Source organism: Neofelis nebulosa, chromosome 1, assembly GCF_028018385.1.
Source record: "Neofelis nebulosa isolate mNeoNeb1 chromosome 1, mNeoNeb1.pri, whole genome shotgun sequence".
In the NCBI taxonomy this organism is placed as follows: domain Eukaryota; kingdom Metazoa; phylum Chordata; class Mammalia; order Carnivora; family Felidae; genus Neofelis; species Neofelis nebulosa.
In genome coordinates this window covers 214,763,617-214,782,922 of record NC_080782.1, presented here as the reverse complement: position 1 = coordinate 214,782,922, position 19,306 = coordinate 214,763,617, and the positions used below count along the sequence as shown (strand labels likewise).

The 19,306-nt window shown below is 39.9% G+C and overlaps 1 protein-coding gene across 12 annotated transcripts in view; it reads left to right on the top strand.

Moving 5' to 3' along the window:
* The window catches only part of MTRF1 (mitochondrial translation release factor 1), a 70,359-nt gene extending 58,152 nt beyond the window's left edge, over positions 1 to 12,207 (top strand). For 11 of the 12 annotated variants that reach the window (XM_058684036.1, XM_058684025.1, XM_058684008.1 and 8 more), the window contains 3 exons: positions 2,809 to 2,945; positions 6,850 to 6,948; positions 11,832 to 12,207. In XM_058684036.1, the coding sequence (XP_058540019.1) occupies positions 2,809 to 2,945; positions 6,850 to 6,948; positions 11,832 to 11,945 (350 nt within the window). In that variant the 3' untranslated portion in view covers positions 11,946 to 12,207. The remainder of the gene's footprint in view (positions 1 to 2,808; positions 2,946 to 6,849; positions 6,949 to 11,831) is intronic. The other variant, XM_058684067.1, reaches the window with a different exon arrangement.
* Positions 12,208 to 19,306: the final 7,099 nt, after the last annotated feature.

The following is a 19,306-nucleotide window of genomic DNA, read 5'->3' as shown; positions in this document are numbered from 1 at the left end:
TCAGAGATGTTAATTTTTTAATGGGCTATTTTAGAATGAAATATGGTATATTTGTTCTCATTTATAATTAAAAATCCTAAATAACAAGTGTAGTTATTTAGCAAACACACATTTAATACCTACTTGGTACCATTGCTACTTGGAATTTTGGAACCTTTTTTAGAGTATTAAAACAATACTGAGAAAAGTTTTAAATTTATTTAATTATTTTTATTTTAGAAAGAGAGAAAGAGAGAGCACAAGTGGGTGAGGGGGCAGAGAGAGAGAAAGAGAGAATCTTAAGCAGACTCCATGCTCGGCATGGAGCCTGACATGGGGCTCGATCCCACAACCCTGGGATCATGACCTGAGCAGAAATCAAGAGTCAGGCACTCAACCAACTGAGCCACCCAGCTGCCCCTAAAAGTTATTTTTTTCCAAAGCACTTTTACAGTTTTTTAATCATCCTAGTACCTTATTCAACAACTCTTCTATTATTCAGCGTAGTTCCCCCGGACCCAGGTCCTCTCTTCCTAAGGGAGTACTTGTGATTAAATACTGGTCTTTAGAAAGTGTATTAAAATATAAGACCAAGTGATTTCCTTGGGAATCACTGAGCTGGTAAGTAAGAGTTTTAAGCTCAAAGTTCTGATCTGAGCCACTGGATGGGAATAGTATCGATGTTTAGGTAGAACTTACTGCTGGTCAGCTGAGAAGAAGAAGAATTTGAAGGAAAGCTTATGAGCGTCTAGCCATCTTGAAATAAATATTTTCATATCCTTTTAGATGGTGAAAAAAAGGATACCAGATTCAGGACAGCTGCAGGAAAGTGCCCCAGCCCAAACAGAGGGCTGCATGTGACTGTACAGCAGTCAAGAATAAACTAATAGAGGTGAAACCTAGGTATCCTAGTAAAAGTATTTAGCAGCTGTAGATTGTAGCTTATTTAGACAGGGCAAAAGCACAATTTAGAGAGTTAAATTTGGGGGGTTTTTGGAGGGTAGAATTTTACAGAAAATTTTTAAGTCTCCAGCAAAATAGTTACTTACGACTGTATCAGTTTAGCTGGCCTAAGCCAATATGGATTTTGGGTTTTGTGGCTCACCTCTAAGGTACTTGAGAGCAGGATCAGACCTAGACCTTCAGAATGGTAGCTGCAAAGTTAAGAACAGCACAGCCTGAAGTATCAAGGGTCATTATTTCAGGTCGAGATTCAGGCTAGTAACTGGGCTACACAACAGGCAAAACCCACCCAAATCCAGAAGGTGGCTAACCAAAACATGTATGATCAGATGTGGGATTAGCTGATTTTAGAACCAGGACAACTGAGAAACATTCACTATGAACTCTTCCTTATAAAGAGTTTTATAAATAGTTTCTTCTCATTAGTTTCTATAAACAATTGATCCTTGAACAACATGGAACAACATGGAAATTAGGAATGCAACCCCTTGTTGCCAAAAATACACCTATAAATTTGACTCCCCCAAAACTTAATAGCCTACTGTTGACCAGAAACCTTACTGAAAAAATAAACACATACTTTGTGTTGTATGTATTAAATACTGCATCCTTATACTAAAGTAAGCTAGCGAAAAAAAAATGTTACTAAGAAAATCATAAAGAAGAGAAAATATGTTTACAGTACTGTACCGTAAAAAAATAAATCTATGTATATACGTGGACTTGTGCAGGTTCAAACTTTGTTCAAGAGGCAACTGTATCAAGTCATTTTTTTTTCTTTTCAACTTATGTTTTTAATTCCAGTATAATTAATTTAAAGTGTTATATTCATTTGAAGTATATAATGTAGTAGTTTAACAATTTTATACATTACTCAATGCTCATCACAATATGTGTATTCTTAATCCCCTTCACCTCTTTCACTCATCCCCTCACCTCCTTCCGCCTGGTAACCACCATTTTGTTCTATATATTTAAGAGTCTATTTTTTTGTGTGTCTCTTATTTCCTTTGTTTGTTTGGTTTGTTAAATTCCACATATGAACGATATCATATGGTATTTGTCTTTCTCTGACTGGCAGTTCACTTACCGTTTGTACCCTCTAGATCCATGTTGTTGCAAATGGCAAGATTTCGTTCTTTTTCTTAATTCTTTTTTATGGCTGAGTAATAGTCCATCACACACACACACACACACACACTTATAAATGAATATACACCAGCACTCCCCACATCTTCTTTATCCATTCACCTATTGATGGACATTTGGGTTGTATAACGTCATTTTTAAAACATCAGCTCTGTGTGTATTTGTGGCTTAACGGGGAAAAGCTGAGTGCTCTTTGACTAAAACAGAACGGAGCAGCACTGCATGGGGGTAGCAGCGGTTCACTCTGTCGGGCTGTTGTGTGAATGAGCTGGGAGGGAGAGGCCGAGCTGTGGGATGCAGATGCTACTGCTTCCACTCTTCTCATCTGAAGTATCTCATTCAGATATCTGAATCTAAATGGCCATCTACTGCTGGTTCTGAAGTACGCTAAGTCTGAAATATTCCCGAGCTCAGGGCACCTGGGTGGCTCAGTCAGTTGAGCATCCAACTCGATTTTGGCTCAGGTCATGATCCCAGGGTCATGGGATCAAGTCCCACATCAGGCTCCATGCTGAGCGTGGAGCCTGCTTACGATTCTCTCCCCTCCACCTCCACTCCCCTGTCTATGGTCTCCCTCCCTCCCTCTCTTTCTCTCTCTCTCTCTGTCTAAAATAAAAATATATTTTTTCCAGTTTTATTGAGATACAATTGACATCTCAGGTCTATCTTAATTTGGCTTCTGGATGCTACAGTTTACCTCTGATTCTTGTTTTTCAGGGCTTGTAGTAGAATGCCAACAAGAACGATCACAGATAAAAAATAAAGAGATAGCTTTGCGTGTGTTGAGAGCTAGACTCTACCAGCAGAATATTGAGAAAGACAAATGTCAGCAACAAAGTACTAGAAAACTGCAGGTAAGATTTATTTGGTATAATGATACCTCTGCACAAAAAGTCATCACTGTATGTAGAAAATACAGCGTTTGTTCTTGATCAAATGGGAATATCTGATAGCATAGAGAAACTTGCTTATTTGTAAATAAACAATAATTTTATTGCATATGGACTGGCAGGTTAGCGCTCAATTTGGATGTGTCAGTTTACAAATGAATAGATGAGAGGGGCGCCTAGGTGGCTCAGTCAGTTAAGCATCTGACTTCGGCCCAGGTCATGATCTCACAGTTCGTGGGTTCAAGTCCCACGTCGGGCTCTGTGCTGACAGCTCAGAACCTGGAACCTGCTTCAGATTCTGTGTCTCCCTCTCTCTGTGTCCCTCCCTAGCTTTCTCTCTCTCTCTCTCTCTGAAAAATAAATAAAACATAAAAAAAAATGAATAGATATGCGTAAACTCCGAATTATTTCCCAGTTGTTTCCCTCCAGTGTTTGTATCGTGACTATCTTGAGAGGAGATTAGGTTAAAAGATAAAAAAGTTCTCTGGAAATTAGGATATTGCAGATTTTTTAATTTAAAAACCTATGCTTTTTTAAAAACTCTGTGGGATCAAAAGTAAATGTCACTGCAAAAAACCTATAATGGTGATTGCTACTGATGGGATGTGGGGTGGGAGTAGAAGAGAGATTTATTGGCCACTATATATACCTTTTGTACTTTCTGAATTTTGTACCATATAGATGTATGATATTTATTCAAATATGTAGATAAAGGTTAAACAAAATGAATAAGTGTCATTGATATAAGTAAACAAATTATTGTGGGATTTTAAATCCTAAAAAAGGTTAAGTTTGTCTTTGAGAGAGGTTGGAAGAGAAAGTGTGCTTTGTATTGTTTGTGGATAGGTATGCTACCCTAAATTGGGAAGGATAATGAATCATATAAACTTTAAACATTATTCTTTTTACCTGGTCTCTTCACACTTTTGTCCTTCTGGCTTTCCTTATGCACATTCTAACTTCCAACTAGTAAAAGTGATGGGATAAATGGGAGAATAATCCTCTGTTTGTGGTAATCCTAGACTGTGGTTCAGGATCAGTATATACATTTGCAGATAGGAATGCTCATTAACAAACCATTGCTTTTTGGCAAGTAAGTGATAATGTAAACACGATGAATTTTGTGACATTTAGATTAATAAAAGACATTGGGATTTACTTGCTATTTGGCATTTCAGTACCAACTGTTCAGACAGTAATTTTTAAAATGAGTATTTAATATTGGTCTGATACAAATAGTGTGTGTGTGTGTGTGTGTGTGTGTGTGTGTGTGTGTGTGTGTGTCTTCAGAAATTTCTGGCTTCAGGCAGCAGAAAAGGCCTCCCAATTAACTTGTCCACCTGTGTGAATTTTTTAGTAGGTATTTCTAACACTTAGAGAAGTTTTTGCTTCAGCTAATATATACAGTAGCTTTTATATGGAAGGCATTATATCAGGTTCTCAACTCTGGCTCCATTTATCACCTAAAGAGCTTTGTAGATCCCTCAGCCCCCGCCCCCCACCAAGAGTCTGACATAATTGATTTGGGTGGGATCCTGGGCATTAATATGGTGATGGTAGTTTCCATACCTGGCTGGTTGCAGAATGGATGGCCTAGGGAATATTCTAAATCTACATAATCCATGATTCAGTATATCTGATGTTGGGCTTTAGCATCTTTAATTTTTAAAAATTCTCCTGATGGTCAGCCATATTTAATTTAGTTCCATATCATTTGCCTAAGGGGTTAAGAAAATAAGTTATAGGGGCACCTGGGTGGTTCATTTGGTCCAACTTTGGCTCAGGTCATGATCTCACAGTTTGTAGGTTAGAGCCCCACATCAGGCTCTGTGCTGACACCTCAGCCTGGAGCCTGCTTGAGATTCTGTGCCTCCCTCTCTCTCTGTCCCTTCCCTGCTCACGCTGTCTCTCTCTCAAAAATAAATAAACGTTTTTTGAAAAAAAAGTTATAGAAATGTCTTTTTTTAGTCTTAAAAAGTGGAAGTGTGTGAGAGGGGGTATTGTGTTGGGGAGGTATTGGAGGTGAGATTAAGAAGAATACAAATAACCATGGGGTACCTGACCTGCAGCGGCCCAGTCGGTTAAGCGTCCGACTTTAGCTCAGGTCATGATCTCACAGTTCGTGGGTTCTAGTCTGGCAGGCTCTGTGCCGACAGCTCAGAGCCTGGAGCCTGCTTCAGATTCTGTGTCTCCTCTCTCTCTCTGCCCCTCCCCCATTTGCACTCTCTCTCAAAAATAGACAAACATTAAACAAAAATACAAATAACCAGGGGCACCTGGGTGGCTCAGTTGGTTAAGCGGCTGACTTCGGCTCAGGTCATGATCTCACAGTCTGTGGGTTCGAGCCCCGCGTCGGGCTCTGTGCTGACAGCTCAGAGCCTGGAGCCTGCTTCTGATTCTGTGTCTCCCCCTCTCTCTGACCCTCCCCCGTTCATGCTCTGTCTCTCTCTGTCTCAAAAATAAATAAATGTTAAAAAAAAAAATACAAATAACCATAACATAAGGCAAACTTTAGTGTGCTGTGGAGAAGATTCCAAGTATAAGGAGTTTCAAAGGAGAAAGTTAACCTATTTCAGTCGTTGCTAGCTGGAAAGGTGGGGATGATAGAGTGTTTGGGAAGGGCATCCCTTGAGATGATGTTTTAGCTGAGTTGACAGAAATGCACATAATTTTGATATGGTTTAATAAGTGGCATTATAGTGGGTCACATAGTTTTAAGAAATGATGTTGGGAAGGTTGGCCACATTATGAGGTACCTTGAATGATGAATTGAGTTGTGTCTGCTTAGTAGACAAGAAGAAACCGAAGAAGAAAACTTACCAGAAAACTGTTTTAAGCAGGCTAAGCAGGGCAACACAATGTAAGCAGAGAAATGGAAGAGGAATCAGGAGATTTTTACAGGAATGAAGGTGAAAATAACAAGCCCTTGAATGATAGAAATGGAAAGGGCAGCATGTAACAGGTGACCCATGAAACCATTGGGAATGGGCAGGTAGAGAATACGATGAATTGAAGAGGGATTCTCCCTGGTGTCTGTGTCAAGCTCCCGTGAAATGTGAGCTAAGTTGCGGGATGTCAGAGTTTCCCACTTGGAGCCAAGGGCATGTGGTGGTGTTATTTATAGAACAGGAGGAAGAACTGATTGGGATGCAAAGATAATTTGGTTTTATTTTTTATTTGTTTTTTTAATGTTTATTTATTTTTTGAGAGAGAGAGAGAGAGAGCGTGAGCGGGGGAGGGGCAGAGAGAGAGGGAGACACAGAATCCGAAGCAGGCTCCAGGCTCCGAGCTGTCAGCACAGAGCCCGATGCGGGGCTCAAACTCACAAACTGCGAGATCATGACTTGAGCCGAAGTTGGATCCTCAACCGACTGAGCCACCCGGGCGCCCTGACCACACATTTTTTTTTTTTTTAACGTTTATTTATTTTTGAGACAGAGAGAGACAGAGCATGAACAGGGGAGGGGTAGAGAGAGAGGGAGACCCAGAATCTGAAGCAGGCTCCAGGCTCCGAGCTGTTAGCACAGAGCCCGATGCGGGGCTCGAACTCACAAGCTGTGAGATCATGACCTGAGCCGAAGTCAAACACCCAACCGACCAAGCCACCCAGGCGCCCCAAAGGTAATTTGGTTTTAAATATTTGAAGTTTAAAGTACCAAAGAGACATTCATTCTTATTCCATAACTAAGCATTACAAACCTGTAGTCTTAAACAGTAAGTTTTGCCCATTCTTGTTCCTTGTTTGTCACTTTGACTTTTAGAAAAAATTGAAACTGTTATAATAGAAAAGTCATTTACAAGTATGTTGCCATTATAATAAAGGTAATTATAAATTTAAAATATGAATTGCCTTTTTGTTATGACACAGGTGGGAACAAGAGCCCAGTCAGAGAGAATTCGGACATATAATTTCACCCAGGATAGAGTCACTGACCACAGGATAGCATATGAAGTTCGTGATATTAAGGTAATATTACTGAATATGCTTTATGTACTTTGCTTTTCAAAGAAAGTATACTCAAATTCTAGAGAGTTATGCCTAAAATCTTACCAAGTAATTTAAAATCATTAAGCCAGTTTAAGATAGTACCCTAAAATTTGCAGATACTTGTATTAGTTTCATGGTAAAAAATGTGGTCTTTATACCAGTTTCAAACAATTCTCTTTGAACTCCAGATTCTTTACTATGCAATCACAGTGTACTAAGGTATATTCAATATGCATGTATACACTGTATCAGTTTCCTGTTGCTGTGTAACAAATTACCACAAATTTGGTGGTTTAAAATGTTATCTTAATGGTTATATAGGTTAAAAATCTGGACACAACAGAGATGAGTTCAGAGCTCTCAGGTCCAGTTGCTTGCTCGGTGGCCCTTCCATATGCCCAATCCCACTTTGAATCTTTTGCAGGAATGGCGCAGGCCTTTTTAAGGGCTCATCTGCTTAGGTCAGGCCCATGCCAGTGATACTCTTTTTGAATGACTCAACGTCAACTGATTAGTCACCTAATCACTGGAGTGATATTCTGTCATATTCATAGCTTCTGCCTTGACATAAGGGAGGGACTTCTGCAAGCCCTCCACCAGGGGGCATCTTAGAGTTCTGCTTACCACGATGTATTCTTGTTCATTAGATTCAGGACTTATAATTATGCTGTTGGGGAAAGACCCTCTCATCATGGTTTGAACATTAACCTAACTAAATCCCATTTGGCCGGATCACTGACATAAATCATTAATGATGAAGCACAGGAAGATTCCCCTTTTGCTTCCACTGAAGGGGAAAACGAAGTGGTTCTCATAAAGGACTGTGTACAAAAGGCAAGGGATGGAAAGTTCTGATCTTTTTCCTTGATGCCATGTGATATATAAGGCTTCTTTCATTTGATTCTGTCCCATTCTATACTCAAAATTAAAGTCCTCATTTTACAAGGGGAAATGTCTGTGTTTTCAAAATATTTAGAAATTTCTGTGTATCTTATGCCACTTCCTCTGTCTTCTCAGCAATTTAATACTGTCTTAAATAGGAACATAATAGCCTTGTCAAAAAGGAGAAAATATTTGCTCACTTCCCTTTCCTCAGGAAACACACAGCAATAACCAAATATGTTTGGCCATATTGTTGTAATTACGCCATACTCTTTCATTTGTTTTCTGGTAGTGGTGATGGTTTTCCTGAGACAGCTGCATTCTTATGACCAGTAATATTTTTTAGAATAGCCCTTAGGTCCTCAGTTGGTATTCAGTATTGAAACAGGCAAATTAAGTAGCTTTTATAGTTATAAAATACCTGGCTTTGGCCTGGTTATAATAACTAACATGTTCTTACTGACGAAACTAGCATGCCAGACTCCGAAATGTAAGGGAAATTATATTTGCGTGCTCTCATTATGACTAACCCATAGTCATATGGATGGGTTCTTGGAAAGAAAGAAAACATCCCATATTGGTGAAAGGAGGAAATTTGGAAATGTCATGAAAAAAATGTAGTAAAACATTAAAATCTATATGAAGGACAGTAAAGAGACAAGTAGGAGTGAATAATTTAGGAACGGTAAGAGTAGATGAGGCAGGAAAAGTGATTGAGGGCCTTAATCCGAGGGCAGTAGCCCCAGGACAGAATGGAAGGCGTGGAGGGGAAAGAAAGTGGATGTCTGTGGGACTTAGCTCAGCTAAGCTCAGCTCTGCTCCTTTATTTTAGAGCCTGACCTCCTTCCATTTACATAGTTCTTGATGAAACTGTTCTGCTCTTACACGATTGAAGACAATAATTGGTTTGTTTGGGGAGGAAATCCGAACAAGCCCCCACCAATGAGTTCCTTCCTAGCATTTTTAAACGGGAGACAAAGAGGGTTAGTCTCTCTCTTGGCTAAAGCTGAAATACGTAAGATTTACAAGAGGATAGAAGCCACATTTCCAAACCATGAGGAGAAGGCAGTGTTCAGTAAGAGATGAAGCTGATGAATTGAAAGGAGCAAAAATAGAACTGGATGGAAAGAATCTTGATGATATTAATCCCCGCATTCATTTATTCGTAGGCTGCATTCCCAGGGTGGTGGCACCAGCCTTTACATTCCTATCCTTGGGCTCTGTGAGATCACCTCATATTCTTAGTGTGAGTTCTCGTGTAGGTGATTTTGGTTTTATTTTCATTCATCTAGATAAGAAGCACAGACTACCCTATAATATATTGTTTTATGTTTCTATTGTTTCTCAAAGTCCTTGTGCAAATTCCTGAACATCAACCTATCTCCTGCCCTGTATTTCCCTTAAACTGAAAATTTTCCCTTCCCTGAATACTTTGTTTTCATGCCTTTCTTCATCCTCCTTTTGACTGAAATGCTCTGCTCTCTAGAGAAATACTATTATCTTTTTAAGATCTAATGCAAATTTTTTCTTCCTGCCTAAACTCTTCCCTGATGCCACCTTCTTTTTTTTTCTTTTTTTTTTCTTTTTTTTTTTCTTTTTTTTTTTTTTAATTTTTATTTTTGGGACAGAGAGAGACAGAGCATGAACGGGGGAGGGGCAGAGAGAGAGGGAGACACAGAATCGGAAACAGGCTCCAGGCTCCGAGCCATCAGCCCAGAGCCCAATGCGGGGCTCGAACTCACGGACCGCGAGATCGTGACCTGGCTGAAGTCGGACGCTTAACCGACTGCGCCACCCAGGCGCCCCTTTTTTTTTCTTTTTTAATGCTTATTAATTTTTGAGAGAGAGACAGAGAGTGAACAGGGGAGGAGCAGAGAGAGAGGGAGACACAGAATGTGAAGCAGGCTCCAGGCCCTGAGCTGTCAGCACAGAGCCCGACATGGGGCTCGAACTCACAAGCTGTGAGATCATGACCTGAGCTGAAGTCAGACGCTTAACTGACTGAGCCACCCAGGCGCCCTGCCACCTTCTTTTAAAATTAACCTTACAACCCTCAGTTGCTTCCTTGATTTCTTGCTCTGATTGTGGTGCCTCACTCTGTCACTAGATTATGAGCTTCTGAAGGTTAGGAACCACAAGTCATTCACCCTTGTTCTATCTCTAGCACTCTGGTTAATCCAATTGAACTCTACGTGTGATGTGATTATCATTTAAGAGGGATGATCCTTTTGATACAATTTCCAAATGATGAAATCACCTTGGCAATACCATGATCATTTGAGTTCTGGGCCTGCTAATTTTATAAGCAGTTTCCATATTATGCTCAAAATGGTTTAAATCTTAATTTAAAAGCTTATCATAGTGCTTTTGCTTTACTTTTAAAGTTTAATTGAGGTTTTAATATATGCTGGTGTTTTGTGGAATGCAAAGATAGGAAGGCATCGTTCCCCCTATAGTTTAATCGGAGAGATAAATGTATACGCTTAACCTAAAATTCAACTTTAAGATCATTCAAGAAAGACCAAAATAAGATTAGTTCATACCTACATCAAAACTTTAAATGTTCTGTGTTCCGGATGCTGACATTGAAATGGTTCCATTAGGCCAATGTCTAGATTTTGAACATTTCTAAAATAGAGGACTCTGCTAATTCACTGTTCCCAACAACTCTGTTACACAGAACTTCTGTAGCACAGGAAAGGTACTTAGTCATTATTTTAGTGACTTGTAGAGATGAACTGTAGGGAAGACTACAAGGAAGTCTAACTGAACAGTTTTCACCCAATAGATATATTTTGAGGTAAACATAAGAGCATTTATTTTTCTGAACTTTTTATTTAGAAACTTCAAGTATACTTTGAAGGCTGGTTCAAGGGGCGCATGGGTGGCTCAGTTGGTCAGGAGTCCAACCCCGGCTCTGGTCATAGCTATGGGTTTGAGCCCAGTGTCACAGCTCAGAGCCTGAAGCCTGCTTCTGTCTCTCTCTGCCCCTCCCGCATGCATTCTCTCCCTCTCTCTCTCTCTCTCTCTCTCTCTCTCTCTCTCTCTTCCCCCTCCTCTCAAAAATAAACATTAAAAAAAGAATCAGTACACACGCTGTACCTAGATGCAACAGTTGTTAACATTTGCTGCCTTTGCCTTCTCTTCCTCCTCCGCCTCCTGTGTTGCTGGTGAACCATTTGAAAGCAAGTTGCAGACCTCAAGACGTTTGTCCCCTAAATATTTTGGCATAAATATTTTTTTGGTTGCACAGGACTTCTACATTTTAAAACCACATTTCCAATTTAAGAAAAAACAGAACTAGTAGAAGCCACTTATGGATTAAATACAATCTAAATTCGAGGGTTGGCATGAGAAGTTTGAGCTTGAAATGGTCCTGGGAGGTCCAGAGGACTTGGCAAGGCTGAGAAGGGCAAGGAGGGGCTGTGCATGTTAATGTGGCAGCAAGGTGCCTGGGGCATTGATGGAGGCATTTCAGTCTTTCTTGCCCTTGGGAAATAATGTGTTATGAATGAAAAGGGTGGAATTTTCAGGGCAAGAGTAAAAAGCCTTATCTTTTCTGGGGAACAAAAGAAGGCAAACATCCTCCCAAAGATGGTTTGAGACCTAGAACCCTGTTAGGAAAGTCAAGCAAAGGAATTTTAAAGAGAGGTGGTAAATTTCAAGTCTATTCAGATCTCCTTTGTTTTGGAAAGATCCAACTTCTAGAAGATTGATTTTTAAATAAAATGCTAATGGAAACAAAGAAAGAGTAGAATTCCATTTACTCTTTTGGATTCACTTTTTACATAAAAAGCCAATATAACAGGATCCTCCCAAGTTAGCAATTGTGTTCATTATGTTGTAGAACCACTTCAGTAATCCACTGTTGCTATTAAATATGGACTGTAAAGAAACAAAGTAAATATACATCTGATTCTTTGCTTTGTTTCTCTTATTTCTACTAATCAGGTTTTTATAATAACTGTCTCTTTTACCAGGAATTTTTATGTGGAGAGAAGCATCTGGATCAGCTAATTCAAAGACTACTTCATTCAGCAGACGAAGAAGCCATTACTGAATTTTTGGATGAAAACCTTAAATCAGCAAAATAAATGCTGATTTATTATATATTCTTCTATAAATGCAACAGACCTATCTCAAGAAGCAGCTGTTCATAAAGTGCAGCTAAAATTACACAGTACGTACAAATATATTTTTTAATGAATTAAGTCACATTTCTTGACCTAAGAATTTATAAAATACAGTCCCAACTCTTCAAGCAGAAAACAAGCGTGCAATGAACATTGCAAAAAACAAAAAAATAAGCATGTATTTTTGAAAAGAGAAATAAAGTATTGGGAATTGATTATGTAATATAGGTCACTTGTTCTCTTTATATGCCTTTTTTTTTTTTTTTGAGAGCGAGAGAGCACGTGCAAGTTGGGGAGAGGGGCAGAGAGAGAGGGACAAAGAATCTCAAACAGGCTCCATGCTCTGCATGGAGCATGAACTGGGGCTTGATCTCATGACCCCGGGATCACAACCTGAGCCAAAACTAAGACTTGGACGCTCAACCAGCTGAGCCACCCAGGCACCCCCAAACATGCCTTTTTTTTAACCATCTATAAATTAAACACATTTTCCATTTATTACTTCAGGATTTTACCACATGGTAAAATTTAGTGATACAAGATTTATAAACTTCTTTGTAAACCCCTATTTAAAGAAAAAGTATTATTAACCATGTTAAAATTAGGCTTTAAACTGCTGCTTTTATTTTTTTATTTTCTGTCTTTAAACTAATTTTTCTTATTTTTTTTTTTTTTAATATTGGTTTATTTTTGAGAGAGAGAGAGAGACAGAGACAGAGTGTGAGCAGGGGAGGGGCAGAGAGAGAGAGAGGAAGACACAGAATCCGGAGCAGGCTCCAGGCTCCGAGCTGTCAGCACAAAGCCCAACGCGGGGCTCGAACCCAGAAACCACGAGATCATGACCTGAGCCAAAGTTGGACACTTAACTGACTGAGCCACCCAGGCGCCCCAACCTGCTACTTTTAAATAAAAAATAAATATTGTGAAGAATATGAGTCAAAAATAATGATTTTAGAGCTCTTTGAGAGCAGAACAAATTCTCTACTGTATAAACTATACGCCAATGTTTAAAGTGAACTCTCTGCTTGGCTTTTATTTCTTATTTCACTTTGGCTTAATTTATAAGCATCAACAGATGTGGTGTAATGTGTGTAATTCTCTATGCCTGGTTTTGTGCAGTGATACATACAAAACCCCATCCTTACCTTACGGAGCTTCCAGTTGAGTGACAAAGCCAAAATATAAACCGCCGACTCTAATACAAAGTGGCATGATATATTTAGTAGTTGTGCTCAGGAAGTTTCTTGAGTTCAAAAGAGAAGGGTTATTATTTTAGACATTCCTCAGAGGGAAAGACTAGCTAAAATAGAGTTTTAAGACCAATGGAATTAGGAGGTGAAATTTTTTTCAGTGAAATTTTTTTCTCAGTTTTTTATTTTGAAACTTTTCAAGCACATGGAAAAGTTTTTAAAATACTTTTTAAAAAATAGTGCAACGAACAGTATATACTCTAGTGTCCTACTATTACCCTTTTGCCATGGTTGTTTTTTTCTCTCTATATACACATATACATACCTGTGGTGGTTATTGGACCATTTAAAAGTTAGTTGCAGGGGCGCCTGGGTGGCTTGGTCGGTTAAGCGTCCGACTTCGGCTCAGGTCATGATCTCACGGTCCGTGGGTTCGAGCCCCGTGTCAGGCTCTGTGCTGACAGCTCAGAGCCTGGAGCCTGTTTCAGATTCTGTGTCTCCCTCTCACTGTGACCCTCCCCCGTTCATGCTCTATCTCTCTCTGTCTCAAAAATAAATAAACGTTAAAAAAAAATTTTTTTTAAATAAATAAATAAATAAATAAAAGTTAGTTGCAGACTCTGTAACACCACGCCAAACTATCTCAGCTTGTCCTGAGAATAAGGACATTCTCCTACAAAATCATAACTCCATTATTACACTTAGTTATGTAATAATAATTAATAATGACTGTATAATATAGTTTAATATCTATCACATGTTAAAATTTCTTCAGTTATCCCTAAAATGTCTTTCTAGCTGTTTTTTGTTAGTTTTGTGCAATCCAGGATCCAGTCAAGATTCACACATTGTATTTGGTTGTATCTCTTTAGTGTTTGGATTAATCCCCCAACCTTTTTTTCCCACATGACATTGACCTTTTAAAGAATCCCACAAGGTTGTTTTGTAGAATGACCTACATCCAGTTTTGTCTGGCTGCTTCCTCGAGCTATTGGTAACTTTTATCCATCCCTTTAATGTACTATGAAGTAATATTAAGTCTAAAAATTAATTAAATTTAGTAAACACATTTGACAAGGCTACTTCATGGGTAATATTGTGAAATTCAGTGTATTGTGCCAGGAAGTTCTATGGAGTTATACTTTGGCATTATATAAACATTTCATTCCTTGGGGTGCCTGTATGGCTCAGTCAGTTAAGCGTCCAGCTTCAGCTCAAATCATGATCTCACGGTTCGTGGGTTTGAGCCCCATGTCAGGCTCTGTGCTGACCGTGCAGAGCCTGGAGCCTGCTTCGGATTCTGTCTCTGTCTCTCTCTGCCCCTTCCCTGCTCGCACTCTGTCTCTCTCTGCCTCTCAACACTAAATAAATGTTTAAAAAAAAAAAACCATTTCATTCTTCATTTAGTGTTAGGCAGCTTCTGAGATGACCCCAGTGACCTCATTCTTGGCCTTCGTGCACTTTTGTAATCTGTTCCCCTTGAACATGAACTGGATTTGTTGACTATCTTCTAACAAATAAAATGTATAGAAGTGGTAGGATTGTCACTTCCAATATTGGGTTGTAAAGAGACCTGCCTCTGGCTCAGGCTCTCTGGCTCTGCCTCTCTTTCTGGCCACGCACACTGTTGCTGGGTAGATTGGGGAGACCCTGGGGCCCTGAGACCTCCACCCAGCCTGTCTCCAGAATGTCACCAGAGGCTCTTGGCCTCATCACAAGAAAGAATCCAAGACCAGACACAACAGTTGAACAGTGCAAGTAGGAAAGTTTATGAAAGTGAGAGTACACTCAGGTGAGCTCAAACGAAAGCTGGTGGAATATTTATTGCCTGGGGAGGCGATTTGTGGGGGAGCAGGTTTTTGTGCCTTTTCTCCCTTACTTGGTCAAGGTTTCTGGTCTTCCTGGTCTTGGGCCTCTCTGGTTTGATCCAGCTTCTTGTGGCTTTGTTTCTGGAGTGCTGCCAGGACAGGTCTCTACTTTCCCTGGGAGCTGGCCATGACTCCCCTTTTGCTGGCCTACAGGCATTCTGTTAAAACCTAACTAACTTCCTACTCTAACAACACAGGCGGAAGCAAGGGGATGTGAGCAGCTCTATAGAATAGCCTGCGCTGTGTGACAGAACTGAGGACCATGTTCCAACAGCTCTCAAGAAATTAAAGTCTGCCTCCTAGCACATGTATGAGCTTGGAAGCAGATCATTCAGCCCCAGAGGTGTCTTGAAATGACAGTGGTCCTGGTCAGCAGCTTCACTACAATTTCATGAGACCCTTGAGCCAGAGGCACACCACTGAGCTGCTCAAGGATACCTGATTCTTAGAAATTGAGTAAATGTTGTTTTTAGCTGCTAATTTGGGCGTAATTTCTTACACTAAATATGTAACTAATACACCCGATGACCTTTCATCTCATTGATTTAATATCAGTTAATGATGCTTGCTTTGCCTGAATCAGCTGTTCCACTGGGAGTTACAAAATGGTGATGTTCTCATTCTTTCTACATTAATAGCTGGCATTCTTTAAAGAAAGCTTTCTTTTGTTTTTCCTCTCACTTTCTCTGAGTTGAGAGATAATTTAATCTTATTTGAATCAGTATCATTATTATCTCCCTAGGAGTAGGCATTGCCCTCTAAAATAATTGATGTCTCTAGAGAATCTGATTTAACTTGAAATAATGTTCAATTAAATAGGGAGTTTCAGGGTAAAGGTTAGAAACACAGAAACTAAATTTTGTTGTCACGTATTTTACATAACAGAAACATTTATCCAAGAAAATGTAAATATTAAAACATTGTGTGAATCAAAGCAAAATGAGCATGGTCTAATAAGCTATGCTATGTCAAGTGTTAGATCACATCATTTTCATAATTCTTTTTTTCCCCAGAAGAAAACCAGTAAATACATAAACCCCAAAACATGATTTCTGCAAAACTTCACTAAGAAAGTGAAAAATTATAAGAGGGAAAGCAGTAGAAAAGGATATTGATTTGTTACTATTTATTCATTTGGTGATCAGTGTTAACACTCTATACATGCCAAGGAAGGGTGGGCTCTAAGAGGGAATGAGGGCAAAAGGAAAAGTACTTCTTCAGCCAAAGAGAGGCTCCACCTTCCTGGAAGGAAGCCCAGACTTTAGAACCACCAAGGTCTTTGCCCTTCCCTCGTCCTCCAGCTCTGGCTTTTCCTTCAAGCACACACTTTATTTGGAGGGAAAAAATCAAAAGTTGGAACTATGAACCTATTAAAATCTTGGATGCTCTTGGGGCGCCTGGGTGGCGCAGTCGGTTAAGCGTCCGACTTCAGCCAGGTCACGATCTCGCGGTCCGTGAGTTCGAGCCCCGCGTCAGGCTCTGGGCTGATGGCTCGGAGCCTGGAGCCTGTTTCCGATTCTGTGTCTCCCTCTCTCTCTGCCCCTCCCCCGTTTATGCTCTGTCTCTCTCTGTCCCAAAAATAAATAAAAAACGTTGAAAAAAAAATTTAAAAAAATCTTGGATGCTCTTTTTTTCCAAACCTCTATATATGTACAAATCACTTGGGGATCTTGCCATGACGTAGATTTTAATTCAGAAGGTCTAGGGCCTGTCGTTCTGCATTTCCACAATTCATTTCATTTCCACAAGGTCCCAGGTCATGGCAGGTACTACTGACTAACAAACACCACTTGGAATAGCAAAAATCTAGGATCTCTATTATTCAGTGAGTACTTTCAGTTGTCATGCATACTATTTTTGGACAATGAGTTTCAATTAAACCTGTAATCCTGCTTCATTCAGATAGACTGATTAGCCTCTCACACTATGAAGATAAATTTGACATCTTTTAATTGTTAGTAGAAAAATGTTAGGAATCAACTAATAAGCCAATAATAAATCAGGGTTCTTTGTAAAAAAAAAAAAAAAATCTGGAAAGCCAACGTTTATTGCCTCATACGCACAATACCTTTAGAATACCAAGAAATAACAAACTTTATTTAAAAAATAAACTTAGGGGCACCTGGGTGGCTCAGTCGGTTGAGCGTCCGACTTTGGCTCAGGTCATGATCTCATGGTTCGTGAGTTCAAGCCCTGCGTCAGGCTCTGTGCTGACAGCTTAGAGCCTGGAGCCTGTTTCAGCTTCTCTGTCTCCCTCTCTCTCTCTGACCCTCCCTCGTTCATGCTCTCTCTCTGTCTCAAAAATAAATAAACGTTTTTTTTAAATAAACTTACAGGTGGCTGGGTGTCTCGATGGGTTAAGTGTTGGACTTTTGATTTCAGCTCAGGTCATGATCTCCATTCATGGGATAGAGCCCTGAATTGGGCTCCACACTTATAGCACAGAGCCTGCTTGGGATTCTCTCTCTCCCTCTCTCTCTGCTCCTCCCCCGCTCACACACACACTCTGTCTCTCAAAGTAAATAAACTTTAAAAAATAACACATAGGGGCACCTGTGTGGCTCAGCTAGTTAATCATCCGGCTTTGGCTCAGTCATGATCTCACTGTTCATGGGCTCAAACCCTGCATCCGGCTCTGTGCTGAGAGCTCAGAGCCTGGAGCCTGCTTCAGGTTCTGTCTCTCCCTCTCTTTCTCTCCCCCTCCCCTGCTTGTGTGCTCTCTCTCTCTCAAAAATAAATAATTAAACATTTTTAAAAAATAAATAATAAGTAAATAAACTTAGAGATATTTTTCCTCTTTTTTAAAAGTCTATTTATTTTGTTTGTTTTGACGCGGGGTTCGATCCCATGAACCGGGAGACCATGACTTGAGCCAAAATGCAGAGTCAGATGCTTAACCAACTGAGCTACCCAGGTGCCCCAACTTAGAGATATTTTTAATTGACTTTGAAATTGTCAAGGGATCTAAAATCAGCAAACTACTACAAACAGTCAAAAAATTAAAAGACATGGTCTTTATTTTATTTTTTTATTTTTTAATATATGAAATTTACTGTCAAATTGGTTTCCATACAACACCCAGTGCTCATCCCAAAAGGTGCCCTCCTCAATACCCATCACCCACCCTGCCCTTCCTCCCCCCCCCCCACCCCCACCCCCCCCCCCACCCATCAACCCTCAGTTTGTTCTCAGTTTTTAACAGTCTCTTATGCTTTGGCTCTCTCCCACTCTAACCTCTTTTTTTTTTTTTTTCCTTCCCCTCCCCCATGGGTTTCTGTTACGTTTCTCAGGAAAAGACATGGTCTTTAAAAGCATATTCTTGTGTTGGTGGTCAATAATGATTAGAAGGATATGGAGGCGGGTGCTTCCAGGTTGCTGGCAATGTTTTATTTCTTAAGCTGAGTAGGGTTACACAGGTGTATTCATTTTGGAACGAAAACTGGGAGGAAGGGGTTCCAGAAAGCAGAGTACTCAAATACATGGAAACCAGTCCACAGAAACAATTTCCAGAAGTCCATGAGACATACACGCATGCGCATACACACAAAGTCAATCAGGAGCAACATTCAGAGGGAAAGGTGAGAGGCGTTGCCCCAGGGAAGAGGATGTCTGATCTGTAAGAAAGGAATGTTGAAGTCACCCAGAAATGGAAATGGTGGCAGTACCAGTGAGACACTTAAGCCTCCTCAGAAGAAAAGGGCCAGAGTAGATCCTGCTGTTGGAAACATTCATGAGCAGAGTTGAAGTTAAACATTTCTGAAGAACTAGGGGCTCCTGGGTGGCTCAGTCCGTTAAGCATTCGACTTCAGCTCAGGTCACAATTTCAAAGTTCATGAGTTCGAGCCCCGCATCAGTCTCTGTGCTGACAGCTCAGAGCCTGGAGCCTGCTTTGGATTCTGTGTCTCCCTCTCTGCCCCTCCCCTACTCATGCTGTGTCTCTGTCTCTCAAAAATAAATAAATGTTGGAAAAAAAAACATTTCTGAAGAACTAAAACCATGATTGTTGATGACTGAGGTGTAATTGCCAAGCAAAAACAGTTCTTTTATCTTCCTGTCAAGAAGAATATGGAGTCCATTGTAAAGGATTATGCAAATTATAAGAAATCTTGAGGAAACACGGAAAATAGAGGACTTTATTTTAGTGCTGTTAATGAAGTTGTGGCAGGAATTTAAAAAATAAAGTCTTTAAATAAATAGGTAAAATGGGTATACCAATTTATATTCCTATGATTAGTATATAAAGGTTCCAAAGAGAACCTACCAA